Source organism: Mauremys reevesii, linkage group 8 (assembly GCF_016161935.1).
Source record: "Mauremys reevesii isolate NIE-2019 linkage group 8, ASM1616193v1, whole genome shotgun sequence".
NCBI classification, from domain to species: Eukaryota; Metazoa; Chordata; order Testudines; family Geoemydidae; genus Mauremys; species Mauremys reevesii.
This window is the reverse complement of record NC_052630.1, coordinates 49,187,531-49,207,543: the sequence shown is the minus strand read 5'-3', so window position 1 is coordinate 49,207,543 and position 20,013 is coordinate 49,187,531. Positions and strand designations below refer to the sequence as shown.

The window sequence follows — 20,013 nt, the reverse complement described above, 5'->3', positions numbered from 1 at the left end:
TTGCTTTATTCAAAACAGATTTTGAGGGAAAAAAGCCTGATGCAATATTTTGTTTAAATATAAAGAATAAAAATTAGAGATAGTGAAGACCACTCTTACCTTAATGTTGCAGGCCTGTTCCATTAGTCTTCTAGCATTCTCTTCTGCTCTGTACCTCTTTGGCAGCTGAACTCTGAAGAATTTTAAAGCCCCTTCAAAATCAGCCTGTAAAAGGTCCTCCTTTGAGGTCTGCAATGAAATACAGATAAGAACTATTATAAACACACAGAACATCCATACCTGCTCTATTATTGGATTTATCATCTATTAAATGTATTCCGAACAGCCAGTGTTCACATTAGCTCAAAAAACATTCTCTAGTACAATGATTCTCTAACTTACATCTTATAAGATGAAATAAAAAGTCAAGAGCACATCCAGAAAAATCCCAGACAAAGTAGCATGATAAGAGGAGTTTAACAAGATGATGTACTTATCTTTCTGTACCTGGAGGCTGAGAAAGTAAATCTGGCAAAGTCTGTCAAGATGGAACTCAGGGACAGAAAAACTAGGAGGAGAATTATGGTGTTTTTTAGATGGTTTGTGCGTCTTAGATTGTTGCTGATTTCAGTAACTCCCTGCTAGAAAGACAGTGTATGTGGCTGCAGACGTCATCATCAGATGTAAAAGTGCTTCTGAGTTATAACAAGTATCAGCAAATCATTAATGTGAGGGAGCCTGTGACACTAAATGTCATATGTAGCACTGTGCCAGAAAAAGCATTACACCCCACCTCTATATTTTTCAATTTAATGCTTATCACAGTGGTACTGAGCCACAAACATAGCCAGTACTGTACCTGGAAAAGGGAAGAGATTAAGATTCAACAGAAATCCAGTAGTGCTGCTGACAGGGCAATATGAACAGTATCATGGAGATTAGTATTTGTTTCTGTTACTCACATCCTACTAAAAATGTATGTAAAATTTAATAAGATTAACTTCTGCATTTGAGAGAATACAAAGGACTACAGCTAATTAATTAATTAATTGTTAATGGGCAGCAGGTTTAAAACAAATAAAAGGAAGTTCTTCACACAGCGCACAGTCAATCTGTGGAATTCCTTGCCTGAGGAGTTGTGAAGGCCAAAACTATAACAAGGTTTAAAAGAGAACTAGATAAATTAATGGAGATTAAGTCCATTAACAGATAGTTAAGGGTTAAAGTGTGTTTTACCTGTAAAGGGTTAACATGCAGTACCTGGTGACCACCTGACCAAAGGACCAATCAGAGATGAGATAATTTCAAATCTCTGTGGAGGAAGGGAAGTGTTGTGTGTTCTTGTTTGAACTCTTTGAATCTAAGAGAGACAGGCATGTCTCCAAGTTCTCCTGGTTTTAGTTCTACTAATTAATAGTAATAGTTTTAATTAGAAAATTATTAGTATTATTTGATTTGATTTTGATTTTTAGGTTTTTTGCTAAGGAAAAGCTAAAAGAAATGCTTTTGCTATTGTTTTTTTTTTTTTTTTAAGGAGAAGGGGGAGAGGGAATTGATTGAGAGAGACCCTATGAGTGTCTTGCTCATAGAGATTCTTAGAGATCTTTTATTTTTTTTTTTTTTTTCTTTTTCTTTTTCTTTTTCTTTTTTCTTCTTTTCTTCAGGATTGGGGAGGAAGTGGGGGAGGGGGGGGAGGGAGGTGTGTGTGGAGATTGTGTAGGTGTTCAATTTCAGTATCCTTCAGAGCAGGCAGAAGGAGAGGAGGAGAGAGGAGGGGAGGGAGGGGGGTGGATGGATCCTCCTCTGTGTCTTGAAGGGAGACGGGGAAGAGGGGAAGGGGGGTGTCAGCCGAGGAGGGGGTGGTGCGGGGTGGTGGACCTACCCTAGATTTTGGGGTGGGGGAAGACTAGGATTTTGCTACTTGGAACCCAGTTTCAAGTGAGGTCAGTGCCCCCATGGTGGCAGACGGGTGCATTTCTGGTGAACCCATTGTTTTTTTTTTTTTTTCCTTGAGTTTTGGGCTTTTTTTCGCTTTTCTTTTTTCTTGCTTCTTGCTTTTTTTTTCTCTTTCTGAAAGTTTTTTCAGGCAGTTTTCAGCAGTTAAGGTTTTTTCAGTTCTTCCTAGCTTTTTCTTAAGAAGCCTCAGGTTTTCTGTTTTGTGCCCTCCCTGTCAAGAGATATCAGACGAGATTCCATTCCTGAGGAAAAAGCTATTTCCCAAAGCACATTCCCATCCAGAAAAGAGGTTTTGCAGGGGAGGGAGAAAGAAGGGCAGCAGATTTTTTTTTTTTTTTCCCTTTTTTTTTGAAATTCCTTGACCAATAAGAAACAAAAATACTGAAAGGATTTAAACTTCTCTACGCCGTACTAGGGGAACAGCTGTACCCCAGCAGCTTATTAGTACCACAGCTCAGGAGGGAAGGAGAGATTGCTTTTTTTAAAGATTTTTTTTTTTTTTTTTTTTTTCTGGATTTAGCTTTTTTCTGTGGGCTTTTCTTTTTTTCTTTTTCTTCTTTTTTTTTTCTTTTTTTTCTTTTTCTTTCTGTCTTTAAAAAAAAGGAGGAAAGAGTTGGAGGTTTGTGTTAAAGTGAGGCCACTGGACACTGTACTTAGGAGTGTTAGAAAAGGAAGGAAACAGGTTTTTTTTTTTTTGGTCTTTTTTATATCAAGCACAGTTTTTCATTCAGCAAATGAAGTTTTGTTTTTTTTTTTTTTTTTTTTTTTTTCTTTAAAAAATGAAAGGTTAGAGAAAGGGGGGAAAATTGGGGACTGACTGCACTGGCTGCAAACAAAAGCAACAAACACAAGCAACACCAGCAACCCACACACTTGCAGAGCTGACTGCAGAGCACCAGAAGCAGAGTGGTTCCCATCAGAAACCCTTCCCCTTCTTGGTGAGAACACTGAGGCACTGGGAAAGGTTTGAAAAGTTTTAAAAGAAACCTGCCATGGCCTGAAGACCCTGAAGACCAGACTCAGGAATAAGAACTTCTTTTTTTGCTGTCTATAAATTATCAATTCCATCCCCTTGCATGGGGAGACTTGGCCAACCATGTGCAGCTGGCCAAGAGGGGGAGTGGTCATCCATGTGGCCAGCCAAAGCAAGCAGGCCCTCCCCCTGTTCCTGAGCCATCCACCAGAACCCGTCTGTGTTACAAAGACCCAGACCAGACAGGTGTGGTGTGATCCCATCCCAGACACACACTCAGCAGATATACCAACCCATCCAGGAACCAGCGAACTGGAAGAGCAACCAGCGGCAAACCAGCCCCACGCCAGCGCCAGCGCGCACAACCACACCAGGGCGCCCAGCAAACCCAACAGGCAGCAGCTGCAGCAGAGCACAGCCAAGCAGCTCTAAACTCAGAGAGCCAAAGCCAGAGCACCCACCACAGCCACCAGCGGTCCACAGTCACCCAGAACAACCTCAAACTCCACATCCAACCCAAAGTTCCTCCCACTCAAGCAGGACCAGACTGAGCAGGACAAGCCGCCGATGAGCCTTAAGACAACAGACAGCTTGGCGCAGCAACCCACCGCCTCAGCAACCCACCGCTTTCTGCAAGACACTTGTTCTGGGACTTCTGGATATTTATAGAAGGATTCCTACTACCAGACACAGGAAGGACTCAAAGACAGGACTGGTTCCAGCTTGCAATCACAGTTAAGTTGCAAGTGGGCATTCTGGGGGTAACTGGGAAAAACAAGGCAAAATTCAAAAAAAAACATCCAAAAAACAAAAAAACACAAGTGCAAAATAAATGCCAAGGAATGGAATGGCAATGTGTTGTTCAATGCACCATTGTTCATGTTGTTTATATTGTTTGTAGTATTAGTAGTGTGTTGTTGTATTGTATAGTTTTATATTAGTTGTTTATTTAGTAGTTGTTTATCTTTCATTGTTTGTTTTAAATAGTGTTGTTTTTACAGTTGCTTTAGAGTTAACCACCAGTAGTTTTTATAGGTTTAAGGGTTAAACCTGCACCAAAAAAGGACTACAGAGTTAATCAAAGAACCAATAATCTGTGGAGAGACCACCTGAGTGAAGCCTTTTCAAATCTCTCTGTGGAGGAGAGATCTGTTCTGTGAGACAGTTATGTCTCTGTGTTCTCTCTTCTTTTCTGAGAATAGTGTAGTTAAAAATAGAAATTAATTAGTCTTATGATTTCTTTATTTATTTTCAATATATTAATTGTTATTTAAATTTTATATTAGTGCTTTGCTGATATTTTTGCTTATTGAAATTTTGTTTCTCTCTCTTGAGAGATTGAATCCAGAGATTGATAGTTTCTTCCAGAGATTGATAGAGGCTCTTCCTTTTCTTTGTCTCTCAATTTCTTTTCTTTTTTTTCTTTTTCTTTCTTTTCTTTCTTCTTTCTTTTTTCTGTATCTTTAGGGGATTCTTTCTCTTTCTCTTGTGTTGGGGGAGGTGGGTTGCTTTTCCTCCTCAGAGATTCAGGAGCAGAGAGGAGGGAGGAGGAGAGGAGAGGAAGGGGGGAAGAATTCTCCTCCCTGAGTGGAGGGTTCCTGAAGGAGAGGGAGGGAGAGAGGGGGGGAAAGAGGGGTGGGAAGTGTTCCTTGAAGGGGAATTGTGGTGTGGGGAAAGGGGGAGACCTACTCAGGGAGGGGGGTGGGGGCCCTGGCCCTGAAAGGGGAAACTTGAAACCCCCAGTGAGGTGAGGTGCAGACAGGGTGATTAACTAGGATGGGTAAGAAATGGTGCCCCTAGCCTCTGTTTGTCAGAGGGTGGAGATGGATGGCAGGAGAGCAATCACTTGATCATTACCTGTTAGGTTCACTCTGTCTGGGGCACCTGGCATTGGCTACTGTTGGTAGACAGGATACTGGGCTGGATGGACCTTTGGTCTGACCCAGTATGGCCATTCTTATGTTCTTATGTAAAATTTTCAAATGTGAATGCCCAACTTCCATGTGTACAATGCACTATGTTTGCACAGCGGTCAGGGTTGCACATATGCAATAGGTGCGTGTGTGACAAATCCCCAAAGTGAACTACTCAGTTTCCCAAATGTAGCCTCACCAGTCCAAAATCTCATGAAGTCTTCAAATGAAGATTGAATGCCTTTCTGGAAGATATGCTTTAGTCATACACAAGTGATTGGGCTCAATACAGGCATAACTGGATCAAATTCTATGGCCTGTACTAGATGTTCTAATGATCCCTTCTGGTCTTAAAATCTGTGAAAATCTAACTGGAGAAAATGATCCTGATGCTTTCAGTTATGAATCAGTGCTACACACCTTGTGAACCTGGATATTCTTATTGCAAGATTGGCTCATTTACATATAAATAATTAAATAAACTATATAAACACTTTTTTTTAAAAGAGCAAATATAATTTTTCCCAAATGCTTTAAATTATATTTCAACAAAAAGATGCAGGCTTTAAAAGCATGTACCAGAAACAATCGAGCATAGGAAGTGGCCCAGCTGGCCACAAACAACAGCCCTTTGAAAGTGCAGTAGCAGCTAAGCCCAGAAAAGATGGAAGGAGGGGCCTGAAAGGAACAATCTAGTTAAGCTTAATACGATTTTTAAACAGTACTCAAGATTGTGCAGGTGTTTTCATTTCTGCTCTTATTTCTATTACAAACTATTTTTCATGGTGGGAGAATACAGTGCATAGATCAGAAAAAAAGGCTTTAAAATTCCTTCAAATCTGTTAAAGTGGTAGAAAGAGCCAGGGTGAATTTTCCTGGTCACTAATCTCTTGAGTAGTTTAGCGCATGAGGATGGTACCTGAAGTATGCCACTTCAACACTGACAATGTTGCCAGTTATTGACCTGTTTTCATCTCCCTTTTTGGGAAACATCATGGAGAAGGCTGTAGTAGGGGAGCCCTCAGATTTCCTCAGTCAGGCTTAAGGCCCATGAATGGGGGACAAACTACACTGGATGTGTTGACTAATGATCTCCTCCTAATGACAGAAGAAGATCAAATGTCCATGCTGATTTTTTGGGTGTGTTGGTAATCTTTGCCACCACTGATCACAAGATATGGTTGATAGGTTCATGACCCCTCAAGGAGTGGCTTAAGTTGCTTGAGTAGCCTGTTCCTTTGTGTTTGTGATTCCAGACAGCAAGTGTTGTTCTGCCCCAAAAACTCTCACGTAGGGTTCCATAGGGATCTATCTGGCTACTCCTCTGTTTATAGTAGATGAGGCCGCTGGGATCATTAGTGAAGGAACGTGAGAAAAGGTACCTTCAGCAGGTTGATGACATGCAGCTCTACAAACCATCATAGGTGCTGGAACTAGGGGTGCTGCTGCACCCCCTGGCTTAAAGTGGTTTCCATCACATACAGGGTCTACAGTTTGGTTCAATGGCTCTCAGCACCCCCACTACACAAATTGTTCCAGCGGCTATGCAAACAATCATATCTGGCTCTGGCTGAGGCTCGATCCAGACAGTAATAAGGCAATGTTGATGGAATGCTGATGCATTTAACTGATTTGGGGCTGCTCATCAATGCTGCTGTGGCCAAAAAAATATATGGTTTAAACTGTACCTGCAACCATTTCTTTTGGATGCAGGCTTCACCTGAGCTATCTGTATTTTTATCACTCAAGACAGGGTGACTGTAGTGTATTCCACATAGGGCAACACTTTGGGGATTATTATATGGAACTTGTAGAATGTGTTGGCTTGCTTATTAAGCAGTCCCGCATACAGAGAGCATGCAGTACCAATGATCTGCACTGGCTGCCTATCAGCTTTTGGGTACAAGTTCAAAGGGTTAGTGTTAACTGAAAAAACATAAATGATTTGGTAAATGGCTACCTGAGTGATCACCTCTCCCCATGTGTGATACTGCCACATTTGCAATCAAGGGAGGCATCTGAGCTGCAGTCACTCATTATATTGCAAAACTTTCCTCTTTGAGAAAGTATTTCTCAATGCGTGTCATTCACAATTTATTCCCAAATCCCTCTCCCCTCAAAAAACCCACACAAACAAACAAAACTTACCCCCAAGTACAGTTCTGACCCCATAAAGGGAGACGTGCCAGAGACTCCATGAAGTCCACTAAGGACTTTTCTATTGCTATTGATTTTATGTAGAAGGATCTCAGATACTACCCTGATGGAGCTCTAATGGATGGAGGGACTGCTGACAGAAAGTTTTCCATCCAGGTTCTGGACTTCAAAAGTTAATGCCAGAGCCTTGATTTCTTAGCCTTCCAGGCACACTGCAAATCCCATCTTTTTGCCAGGCTATGATAAGGAAGGGGATTGAGTGCTGGAATTAGATTATCCTAGTTTTAGGTGACTTTTTAGTTTGAATTGGCCTGGGTTAGTCTGTTCACTTGTGTTGTCTGTACTGTATTCTATTTGTATTTTTTAACTAATATATTGCATCAAGAGCTCCAGATAGGTGCCCTGTAAATCAGTTAAATCAACAACTGCAACAATTGCTCCAGTATGTCTTAATATGATATAGGAGTAGCAGAGAAGAGAAAGCACTATTTGAAAACAAGCACAAAATTCAGTCTTCAAATACGCTGTGAGGCAATTTCCCCCCACCCAGTAATGGGACTTTTCAAATGTATTCCAAATACATTTGGGGGGTTCAGGACATTGCCGGGACCATTCTGAATGCAATTCTCCTAGGCAGTTAGAACATCAAGCCCTTGGAACTCCAAAAGCACCACACTCCCAAAGTAATGGTTCATTATAAAAAACACTCAAAACATTGAACCAAACTTTGATGCAAAGAACTTGCTAGGAGAACCAAATTGTGTTTTGTATAATGTACATCTATTATTTTGTTGTTCTCCCAAGCTATTCATTTACTATTATTCATTACTCATGTAAATAAGAACTATTCATACAAGTAACAGTTTGCTGGATTGAGTCTATAACCATTGAAAAGTACAAGTTATGAAGTTTTCGAGCAGATACACAGTGTTTAGCTGAAGCCTTAATATTTGGACTTTTCTACTTCACTGTGCATTTTTAATTTTTTTTTAAATGACCCTGTTAATTGAAATGTTAAAGTTTCGCAGTGAAAAATCACATGAAGTCAAAAAATACCAAAGTAAAGATTCTAAGAATAATGTTCACTGACTGCATTTGTGTATGTCTTATGCTCTAAGTTGTTCAACCAACAGAAATATTTAGCTACTCATTAGAACAGGAAAGAAAAAAGCAATAGAAAATAGTGTGTGTGTGTGTGATGGGGTGTCCACCCCACACAAAACTGGAAAGAGTTAAGGTGCGCCAATTAACTGCCCAGATTGCACCTGGACCAGGATCAAGGGATTGATTAAATGAGGCTCAGCTAGGCAGGAACAGGAAGAGCCTGTCTGTATAAAAGTCTAGGACAGGGGTAGGCAACCTATGGCACGGGTGTCGAAGGCAGCACACAAGCTGATTTTCAGTGGCACTCACACTGCCTGGGTCCTGGCCACCGGTCCAGGAGGCTCTGCATTTTAATTTAATTTTAAATGAAGCTTCTTAAACATTTTGAAACCTTATTTATTTTACATACAACAATAGTTTAGTTATATATTGTAGACTTATAGAAAGAGACGTTCTAAATACGCACGACCTTAAATTAGAGTGAATAAATGAAGACTCGGCACACCACTTCTGAAAGGTTGCTGACCCCTGGTCTAGGAGCTGAGAAAAGGAAGAGGCTGCAGAAGAGCATTCTACAATCGCCCTCTGGAAGGTGTGTTTGGGGCTAGAGAGAGTAGCCTACAGACAGGGGCGGCTCTAGAAATCGGGCTGCCCCAAGCAGCGCGGAGCGCTGCGCTGCCCTTCCCCGGTCCCGCGGCGGGTCCCCTCTTCCCGCGGCTCCGGTTGAGCTCCTGCCGGCATGCCTGCAGCAGGTCCACCGGAGCCCGGGACCAGCGGACCTGCCGCAGTCATGCCTGCGGGAGCTCAACCGGAGCCGCGGGAAGAGGGGACCCGCCGCAGTCATGCCTGCGGCAGGTCCGCTCGTTCCGGGCTCCGGTGGACCTGCCGCAGGCATGCCGGCGGGAGCTCCACCGGAGCCAAATGCCGCCCCCCCGGGAAACGGCCTCCCCAAGCGCCTGCTTGGCGCGCTGGTGTCTAAAGCCGCCCCTGCCTACAGATACTCCCGGGGCGGAGGGAGTTTGGGCTGGCACACCCAGACAGGTGGGAGAGCCAGCAAGGTAAGAAAGGCACAGGAGAAAACAGCAAGGAATAGGAGGGCAGACCTTGACTGCTGATTAGAGGGCCCCAGGCCAGGGGTTTCCCTACCAGCTACCCAGGAAGTGGCAACAGCTCAGGCACTCTTCCTGCTCACTGCCCAGCCGGTGCCACTCCCTCAAGTCAGGGGACTACTTAGCCACCTGATTCCCCTCAGCTGTGGCCTTTTGGGTTAATTAGCCCCCTTCTCAATCTGTATTAACCCTTTCAGGGTAAGTGTGGGGTGAACACCCATCACAATGTGTAATACAAATTAGACTGGTGTTGACACCGTAAGCCTTCCATTTTTTGACTTTTTGTGATCCTTAATGATGGATCAAGGAAGAATTCTGGATCCATTCAGCATACAAAGATCTGTAAACTCCTTGGTCTGCAGTTAATCAGCTCGTAGAGCTGACAAACAGCTCATTTTTACCAAAAAAGTTTGTAAGCTTGGTGAACCATCAAGTCCAGCTTAATTACCTGCATATCCATGTTGTGTTTTTGTGCATGTGGGGACTTAAGGACACTTTCTAGTACTCAATAAACAGCTTTCAAATCGTTGTGTTTGTTAAACTGATTTTTCTTTCAAACCAAACCAAAATAGTAGATCTCAAAGATGTCCATGGCCATATCAAGTTGAAGTTTCAAACTTCAGCCTGTTTCATCATAGCCATGTCTTTAAAAGGGTGAGTAAAACATTTTAGGTTTTTTTAAATGGATAAAGTGTGTTTTTGTAGATGTGTAAATGCCCTTCAAGGAATTTTGCTGAAACTCAGAAAAAGCACTTTCCACTGCAAAAGTGCAGTTTTGGAAAACCCTAAGCATGAAGCAGGAGAAGAGAATGCACACTGTTTTGAAATTATGGGCAGTATAACATACCCACCTTGATTACCTTTTTTGGCAAGTACACAATGTCACAATGAAGCTCCCCAAAATAGTTAACAACATGCACTGTGGAAAATGTAACTGACTTGTTTTTCTTTTAATTCAATTACTCTGTTGTGCGTTGCAGAAATTTCCAGCCTGCTTCAGTAATGTCAACATCAACTCTGACTCTAATTCTCACCTAAGAAGTGATGAGGCATATGGACTTGATTCTCCACTGTCTTGCATCTTGTATAATCATTTACACCTACCTGTACAGAGGATAAAACACTACCACGTCAAAATGGTAGCATTTTACACCCTCTTTGACCAGAGATCAATGTCTACCCAGAGTGCAAGGCAGGGGAGAGTCAGACACTGTTCTCTCTAATTCCTTACTAAATTCCCTACCATTATATCTGTTTCCTATGCCAAATACTCTTACCCTATACAGTTTCCCCATCTGTAGAATGGGGATAATGATATTTACCTCTTTTTGCAAGGTGCTTTAAGCTCTATGGATGAAAAGTGTGTAGATGGGAGCTAGGTATTACTATTATTATTGATCTCACACACTATAAAATGTACTCTTCTAAGACAAATAGGTCAGACTGTATGTCTCTTATTTAACCTCTTTCATATTCTAAATCTGGTAATCTAAAATTAAGGATTATCTGCTAATTTTTTTAAAGTTTTGAATCCATTCCTTTTCCATAGATAGGAGAAAGTATGCAATGCTATATGTGACATGGTTCCCCATAATACTGCCCTGTAAGTATTAGTCATGGATCCAGCATCATTAGCCACTCCAATAAGATAAAGCTGAACTACTGTACTTTCTACCACTGTAGCGAGTAAACTTTCTGAGAACCAAGGCCTTGTCTATGTTAGAAAATGATCTGCCTGTATATTCTTCTAGTGTACATGCAGTTTAAACTGGCAAAAGAGTGCATTTGCCAGTAGAGCTTACACTGTTTCCTGGAACAAAACAAGCTATACTGGCAAAAGCACTTTTTCCCAGTATAAAAATGTCATTTAAAAAAAAAGAATCACAGTGCTAACCAACAGTACCAGCAAAAGTTTTCGTGTAGACCTCGCCTAAGTCTTATACACAATGTATTGACATCCACAAGTGCACTACTAATAACTCTGTGACTGAAGATCCATGATGGCTCTTGCCAAATCTCTCCAGTTCAGCTATGTGTACTCACGGACTTCTAAAAGGCACTGTAAGTTAAGACTTGCAAAATAATCATGAAAATGTATAGGCCCAAACACACACAGTCTAATCATGATGATAATGAAGGGAAAAACCCAAACAAAATTAATGCTATTTCAGTTGCCTTTCAACAAGTGTACTTGACTCAGGTGAGAATTTTATAGGCTGATGTAACTGCTATAGAGCATATTTTTCACATAACTCCTTAATGGAATACATTTTGCATACAGCTCAGGATTTGGGCACATTAGGAGTGGTACGGGGGGAAGCTTGGATAATGTTTATAGTTTGATTGATTCAAACCTGTTATTAGCCTCTCTCTATGATGAGCACTAAATCCATACCCACACCAAATGATGTTATTCAAATTTGTCATCACTTTTCATTTCAAGTAATTGAAACTACTTGGTTTTTGACTGAATGTCTCACAATGCAGAAGGAAAAGAGTATTCTGGTGAACTTCTTATGCCTTAAACATCCTCTAAGAAAGACTGTCACTTATCTGGGTCTACTGCAGAAAATGGAGATCAAGAATAGGTTTCTAAAGTACTTGTAAAAAACCTAGCTTAGGTCACTCTAGGAATAGTACAGGATTAGTTGAGAGTATGGCAATAAAGAAACCCCCCTATCCCTCTAGAAAATCAATTTCCCATTATAAAACTGCCTGGGTCCGGCTTAAGAACTCTCTCCAACATACAATAACCAGATTAGTTGGAATATTTATGTTCAGCTATGAAATACTGGATATTAGACAACAGAACTGCTTTAGACCAATTATACTACAGAACTGAAGCCTGGTTTAGTTACAGAGCCATGGAAGAGAACTGGGCAGAACTGGCTAGTGATTTTGTCTTTTACCTTAACTATTTTGTGTGTTTGGCTTTGTTCTTGTGCTGCTGTACAAATGATAAGCAGGTCAGACGTCTCTGTATCATAACAAGCCACACTAGCTTCAGGCCATTTCACAGACACACAGTTCAGGTGCTCCAGCAGATAAGAGCATCTTTAACCATTTCCTTCTCAGAGATAATTTAGACATTTTACACCTTGCCAGCTGGATTTTCACAGTCAAGCACAGAAACGTTAGAAGTAAGCAAATATACAGCATCACTGCTTCAAATTATGGATGAAATTGCCTGCATGTCTGAAATTAACATTGGCATCAGGAGTTAGGAATTCCGAATGCTAAGCACCAATGCATTCTGCATTAGTATTTGGGAATGAGTAAGACATACTACACTAGCAATCACAATGAAATTGAGAACAAAAACATTAATGCAGCCCTATGACCCCTCAAACCAGTTAAGGAGTGGCACTGATGGACTCAGAAGGGAGTATCCATCCAGTTTTCCTTGGCTAGAACAGCAGTGAGCAGGATTCAGTGCTTCTTAGGTGGGCTGTGTAAAGCAGAGGGAAAATGGGGGAATCCTCATGTATCTAACAGCTGCAGAGGATCCTTGGAGGCAGAGGGAGGGGAAAGGAGGATGGCAGATAAGCTATGAATTAATTTCAAGAAAATGTGATCTCACCGCAAGCAGCCGAGGCACAAACAGGCGATGCCCCATCCCCAGAAGTTCCAGCACACGACATGCATACTCATTCACCAGCTTGCTCCTCTCGTCATGCATGTCCTGTGACTTTTTGACGGGTGGTGTGAGCTTGGCAGCTGGGGTGGTGCAAGGTACCCCTTCTTCCATGAGCAATAAGCAGTAAGTATCCAGAGTGAGAAGCGCTGTCTCTTAGCCACAATCTGAAAAACTACAATATTATAGGAGCTAGCCTCAGGTCTCCCAAATAGGTTCACACTTCTGCCTACAGCAAGGACTGTCAGCTAATGTCTTAGAAAGAGCAAGGCATCTTGCTATGAATCAAAGAAGAATATGATCCACTGTGATGGCTTAGCAGGAGTCCAAAGTAGATTACAAAAAACAAACCAAAGAACAGATGCATCTAAATATATCTGGAAAGCAGGAAAATGGCAGAGAATGAGAGCAGGAAAGCTCTGATGGGAGAAAGGCAAAGGATAGCTATCAGGGCCCAGTGCATCTATGAATGTGTGTGTGCGCAGACAGGAGCAGCAATAAGAGCAATAAAACCAGGGCAGTTATGAAGCTGCAAAGAGAAAAGGATGAGCTCATTGCAATCCCTGATTCGTGACAATCCTGGCTGCTGCTGCCGCTGCTGCCTCTTGCTGTGAATCAGTAATGAAGGGGTAGGAAAGGAGGGGGAGGGGAGAGAAGGAGGTAGGTGAATGAGCATGCAGAGTGTGTCTCGGGGGAGAATGCTGTAATAAGAAGCCAATAGTGAGCTGTTGAATCGATGAGCTCCCCCTCCCAGTCTACCTTAAATCAATGTTAGTCAGACAGTTTCTGCTGTTGAATCCCGAACTCACAGATACATGAACTGCATCCTCTTACCATTTGATGCTTAGAGGAAATCAACAGACTGCCAACCAATATGTACACTGTATTCATATCTGCTTTCAAAAAACACAAACAGATTCAATACTTTCCACATACATGTGGGTAGGACAAGACACTCCAGTCCCTCCTAGATTACTGCATGGAACAGTGAGAGATGCCAGGGCGTACTGATGGACAGGATCGAGAGAGCACAGCACACAGATTCTAAGAAGCTGGAATGACACGGCCTATGTCTGTATAGCACTAACTACAGTTTCAGGTAGTATGACTTCAGGAGGCATTTCTGAATGTGGAGAAGATTTGCACTGATGGAACAGAATTTCTACAATGTATAAAATATGATGGGAAAAAAAAAAGAACTAAAAATTTGTTTGGGGAAATGCTGTGGTGTCACATCTTCAATTGTCTTGCATTTCTCCCATGCATGGAACAGGCCAGGTACCTCTGCCATATGGCTAGATATATTGTACCATGTTCTGCTTCATCTCATTGGGAGTGAGCTTGAGAAAGCTTGCCTTTTATGACAGGTTTCAGAGTAGCAGCCGTGTTAGTCTGTATCCGCAAAAAAAACAGGAGTACTTGTGGCACCTTAAAGACTAACAAATTTATTTAAGCATGAGCTTTCGTGAGCTACAGCTCACTTCTTCGGATGCATAGAATGGAACACACAGACAGGGGATATTTATACATACAGAGAACATGAAAAGGTGGAAGTATGCATAACAACAGGCAGAGTCTTGCCTTTTATGAGGCTCTGCCTTTAAATCATTCAGTTAGAAAATGGACTGTACAACAGAGCATATCTTTGGAACAATTCACACACTAGACTGAAAACTAAGATAATATCCCTGCCTAAGCAGAAAGATAATGGAATTCAACATATTTCTAATTTATAGAAAGATGGTAGATTTTGAAAATATCTAAAATGACAAAGAGATATGATCCTTGAAAATTGCACACATTTCTGCAAATACATATTAGCTTGTAAAAAGCATTTGTCCCTGGACTTCCTATATCCAGGATAACTCCCTTTAGCAGAGCTACTGGCCAAAACATTATTTGATAAAAAGTGAAATTCCACAATACAGGGTCACAACATTGAAATCACAATCAGAATGCTCTGATTGTGTATAGACTATAAGTAGTCTAAATGTGAAGAAGATTTGACTTATTTAGGGCAGGTCTACACTAAGGGTGGGGGTCGAACTAGGGTACGCAATTCAGCTACGTGAATAGCATAGCTGAATTCGAAGTACCCTAGTTCGAACTACTCACCCGTCCAGACGCCGCGGAATCGAAGTCCGCGGCTCCAAGGTCGACTCTGCCACCGCCTTTTGCAGTGGTGGAGTACCGGAGTCGACCGCGGCGCTTCCGGAGTTCGAACTATCGCGTCCAGATTAGACGCGATAGTTCGAACTCCGAGAAGTCGAACTCACCGCATCGACCCGGCTGGTAAGTGTAGACTAGCCCTAAGACATGTCTGGATAAACTCTGCAACAGCAGTGAAAAATACTAAATTGAAGTTGATACAATTCAGGATAATGCACCATCTATACTGAACTCCATTAAAACATTTTCTTGGACTGACAAAGAACTTTACGGGAAAGGTGTTAGCAAAAATAACTCCATCCTCATAGGTCATCTTGGTTTACTGGTACAGATGAAGTGCATGGGAGAATGGCTGGAGCAGCAGTGGAAGAAACTATGGGCTAATGACGGCTGACTGTGTCCAAGATTCCTTAAACTCTTATGTATGGCTGTGCAGGAGGCAAAGAAGAAATTCATCATCTTACCCACAGCACCTACAGATTTGCTTTAGCAGTGTATAGCCTATTTAATCCAAGCAGTTCTCCTGGCAGTTGATTTGAGTACATCCTGCTGCAAGGAAATACCTTATTTTGCACAGCAAATCTTTCATGTTTGGACTGGACTGTCTGGAGAACAGAATTTTGAAGGAGTGGAGGCTAGATCATCTCTGACTTAGTTAAGGTTAGTGATCCCCATTGAGGCTTGGGATGTACAGGGAGTACTTTGATCCACTCCCTGCACCTGGCTGTTGAAGGCTGATAAGGAAATAGTAGGTCCATGATTGGTAGAGATTGTCCTAGCACTCTTAAGAGAAATTGTGTATGACCTTTGCACAAGAAATCTTTACTTGTAACAGACAATATGACCAACTATAATCTTCCATTTTGGTTAAGTTTATGAAGAAAGCTCTGATATTCTAGAATCCTCAGATCTTTGATCCTTGCCGATCTGGCTTTAGACCATTTATGGAATTCAGATTGCACTGGAAGTACTGGTTCTAAAGGACTAAAGATCAGTAGTCCACATTAATAGATTTATAAGCGGACTTCAGCACTGTTCATCATGAGGTGGTCCTGACTTGCTTAAGGCCCAAGAAGGAACATATAAGGCTACCTTGTTACAGGATTCCAATGAATGCTCTTGCGTAATTGTTTCAGTGCACGGAAGGTCTCATGTGTTGTTACCCAAGGTTCTACCTTATCATGTCTATACAATGTGTGGGTAGGTCCACTGTGGGGGCTAGCAAGAAAGGGATGTGTTAACTGGGTTGGGAAAAAGCTGGGGGGTTCCACTCAGGAAAACAAAAACAACAACATAGTGGGATTATTTTTCCAATTTTGTTTTTGCATTTTTTAAATATGTACATGAACATAACATATGTAGAGAGTTCGAAGATACTAAAACATTAGAATCAAGTTTCAATCTGTGATTAGATTCATGGATGACAGGGCCAGAAGGGACCACTGTGATCTTCTGCTCTGCCCTCCTGTATACCACAGGCCATAGGACTTCCCCAAAATAATTCCAGTTTGAACAAGAGAAGATGTTTTAGTAAAACATCCAATCTTGGTTTAAAAATTGCCCATGATGAAGAATCCACCATGACCCTTAATAAATTGCTCCAAGGGTTAATTCCCCTCACTTTTAAAAATGTATGCCTAATTTCCAGTATGAATTTTCAGTCTTGTTAGACCTTTGTTTGCAAGGTGAGGAGCCCATGATCATAATCAAAGTTTTCAAAATGAAAACTTTACTCTCAAAACATTAAAAAGGAAACAATGTGACTATGAAGGTTCTTGTTAAGCCTACTGGGAAACATGAAGGAAAAAACGGTTATCTACCTTTTCGTAACTTGTTCTTCGAGATGTATTGTTCACATCCATTACACATTAGATGTGCGCGCACCGCATGCACGGACATCGGAAACTTTATCCCTTAGTGGCTCCCGTCGGGCCAGCAGCGGGGCCCCGCCAGAGCGGCGCCCCGCTCTAGTGCATATATACCCCTGCCGGCCCGACCCTCCCTCAGTTCCTTCTTGCTGGAGACTCCGACAGAGGGGAAGGAGGGTGGGAAGTGTAATGGACGTGACCAACACATCTCGAAGAACAACAGTTACGAAAAGGTAGGTAACCGTTTTTTCTTCTTCAAGTGATTGTTCACGTCCATTACACATTAGGTGACTCACAAGCTTACCATAGGAGGAGGGTATGAGTCAAGGAATAATTGATTGAAGCACAGCCATGCCAACTGCCGCATCCTCTCTGGCCTAATGATGGACTGTGTAGTGGGCTGTGAATGTGTGTACCGACGACCAGGTGGCTGCTTTACAGATCTCCTGGAGCAGAACCTGAGCCAGGAAAGCCGTCGAGGACGCTTGAGCCCTAGTCGAGTGAGCTGTGATCGCCGGGGCTGGCACTTTGGTGAGCTCATAGCAGATGCAATCCACGATCCACGATGATATCCGTTGCGCCGAGATAGGGAGGCCCTTCATTCTGTCTGCAATGGCAACAAACAACTTGTGTCGACTTGCAAAAAGGCCTGGTTTGTTCCAGGTACAACGCCAGGGCCCTACAGACATCTAGGCTATGCAGGCTGCGGTGACTCGGATCCATGTGTGGTTTGGGAAAGAATACCGGTAAACAAATGATCTGACCCATGTGAAACTGTGAGACCACTTTAGGGAGGAATTTAGGGTGTGGCCTCAGCTGCACCTTGTCCTTATAAAAAACTGTATATGGGGGTTCCAAAGTGAAGGCCCTCAGCTCTGACACCCTCCTAGCTGACGTAATGGCCACCAAAAATGCCACCTTCCATGAGAGGTGCATGAGAAAGCAAGAGGCTAGGGGTTCAAAAAGTGGTCCCATGAGCTTAGTTAAGACCAGGTTAAGGTTCCATGGGGGAACCGGTGGGTGCGAGTAGGGAAACACCCTCTCCAACCCCTTGAGAAATCAGACTACTATGGGGTTGGAAAAACACGGAATGCCCAGACTCCCCAGGGTGGAACGCCGATATGGCGGCCAGATGTACTCTGATTGAGGAGGAGGCAAGACCCTGATTTTTGAGGTGCAGAAGGTATTCTAGTATAGATGGGACAGAGGCCTGAAGAGGCTGTATGAGCTTAGGTTCGCACCAGTATGAGAACCTCTTCCATTTGGCAAGGTATGTCGCCCTTGTGGAAGGTTTTCTGCTACCAAGGAGAATTTGTTGTACCTGGCGGGAGCACCTACTCTCCATAGCGTTTCGCCACAGAGATTCCACACTGTGAGATGTAGAGACTGCAGGTTCGGGAGGAGCAGGCGACCCCTGTCCTGTGTGATGAGATCTCGGTGCAGGGGCAGGGTAATTGGGGCAGTCACTGACAGTTCCAGCAGAGTCGTAAACCAATTTTGGTGTGACCAGGCCGGTGCGATGAGAATCATCACCGCTTTATTCCTGCAGACCTTGAACAGGACTCTGTGGATGAGTGGGAGTGGCGGGAAGGCGTACTTCAGACTCCAACCCCACAGAATTGCGAAGGCATCTGCCACCGAGCCTGGGCTGAGGTTTTGGAAGGAACAAAACTGAGGGCATTGGCTTTTGTCCTTGGTGGCAAAGAGATCTATTTGGGGAAATCCCCACCTCCAGAAAATTGATCTCAGGACATCCGCTCTTAACGTCCATTCGTGCACTTGATACGATCTGCTGAGGCAGTCCGCTAGCTTGTTTTGCACCCCCCGAAGGTATGATGCCACTAGTTGGACTGAGTGGGCTATACAAAAGTCCCACAGGAGAAGCGCCTAGTGGCAGAGGGGAGAGGAACAGGCACCACCTTGCTTGTTTATGTAGAACATGGCGGTAGTGTTGTTCGTCACAACTGTCATGCTGTGGTCTTCTATGGTAGCATGAAAGGTCTGGCAGGCGAGGCGAACCGCCCTTAGCTCCTTCACATTGATGTGGAGCGACATTTCCTCCCTGGACCACAACCCCTGCATTTGCAGATCCCCCAAGTGTGCTCCCCAGCTTAAGTCTGATGCGTCTATTACCAGCGTCAAGGTGGGTTGTGGTGTAGCGAAGGGGACCCCTTCGCAAACTACCTGCTGATTGAGCCACCAGCGGAGGGAGTCTGAGACTCAAGCCGGGATTGTCACTACAAGGTCCAAGGGGTCTCTGCTGGGGCGATATGTTTGGGCTAGCCACAGTTGCATAGGTCTGAGTCTCAGCCAGGCATGTTTGACTACATGGGTGCACACTGCCATGTGCTCCAGAAGCTGCATGCAGCATCTGACTGTAGTTGTGGGGAACCATTGCACGGTTCGCTGAATGGCTAGGAACCTGGGAACCGGTAGGCTTGCTCGTGCCTGTACCAAGTCCAGGACTGCCCCTATGAAGTCCAGTCTTTGTGTAGGTATCAGTGAGGACTTGGGCACATTGACTAGAAGACCTAGCTTGTGGAACAAGTCTAGTGCCAATGTCACATGGGAACAGACCTTGTCCTCAGACCGGCCTGCGAGAAGCCAATCGTCCAAGTATGGATACACCCGCTTTTCCTTTTTCAAAGAAATGCTGCCAACACGGACATGCATTCCGTGAACACCTGTGGGGCCGTCACCAGGCCGAAGGGTAGGACCGTAAACTGGTAATGGTGATGGCTTATGGGGAACTGCAGGAACCGCCGGTGAGCGAGGTGAATGGTGACGTGAAAGTACGCATCTTTCATATCGAGGGCAGCGTACCAATCCCCCGGATCCAGGGAAGGGATAATAGAACCAAGGGAGACCATGCGGAAGCAGACCTGACTAGGAATTTGTTGAGTCCGCATAGGTCCAGAATGGGTCGAAGACCCCCCCTTTGCCTTGGGGATAAGGAAGTACCTGGATTAGAACCCTTTCCCTCTTAGGTCTGGAGGGACCTCCTCCACCGCCCCTGCCCTGAGAAGGGCCTGAACCTCCTGCATCAGGAGTTGCTCATGAGAGGGGTCCCTGAAGAGGGACGGGGATGGGGGGTGGGAGAGAGGGGGCGAGGAGAACTGAAGCGTGTATCCCATCTTCACCATGCGCAGGA

At 43.5% G+C, this 20,013-nt stretch overlaps 1 protein-coding gene across 3 annotated transcripts in view; it reads right to left on the bottom strand.

Moving 5' to 3' along the window:
* The window catches only part of RABGAP1L (RAB GTPase activating protein 1 like), a 542,116-nt gene that overhangs the window by 99,223 nt on the left and 422,880 nt on the right, over positions 1-20,013 (bottom strand). For 2 of the 3 annotated variants that reach the window (XM_039484970.1, XM_039484969.1), the window contains exon 19: positions 100-228. In XM_039484970.1, coding sequence (XP_039340904.1) covers positions 100-228 — 129 coding nt within the window. Of the gene's footprint in view, positions 1-99; positions 229-12,771; positions 12,955-20,013 lie in introns of those variants that run through there. The other variant, XM_039484972.1, reaches the window with a different exon arrangement.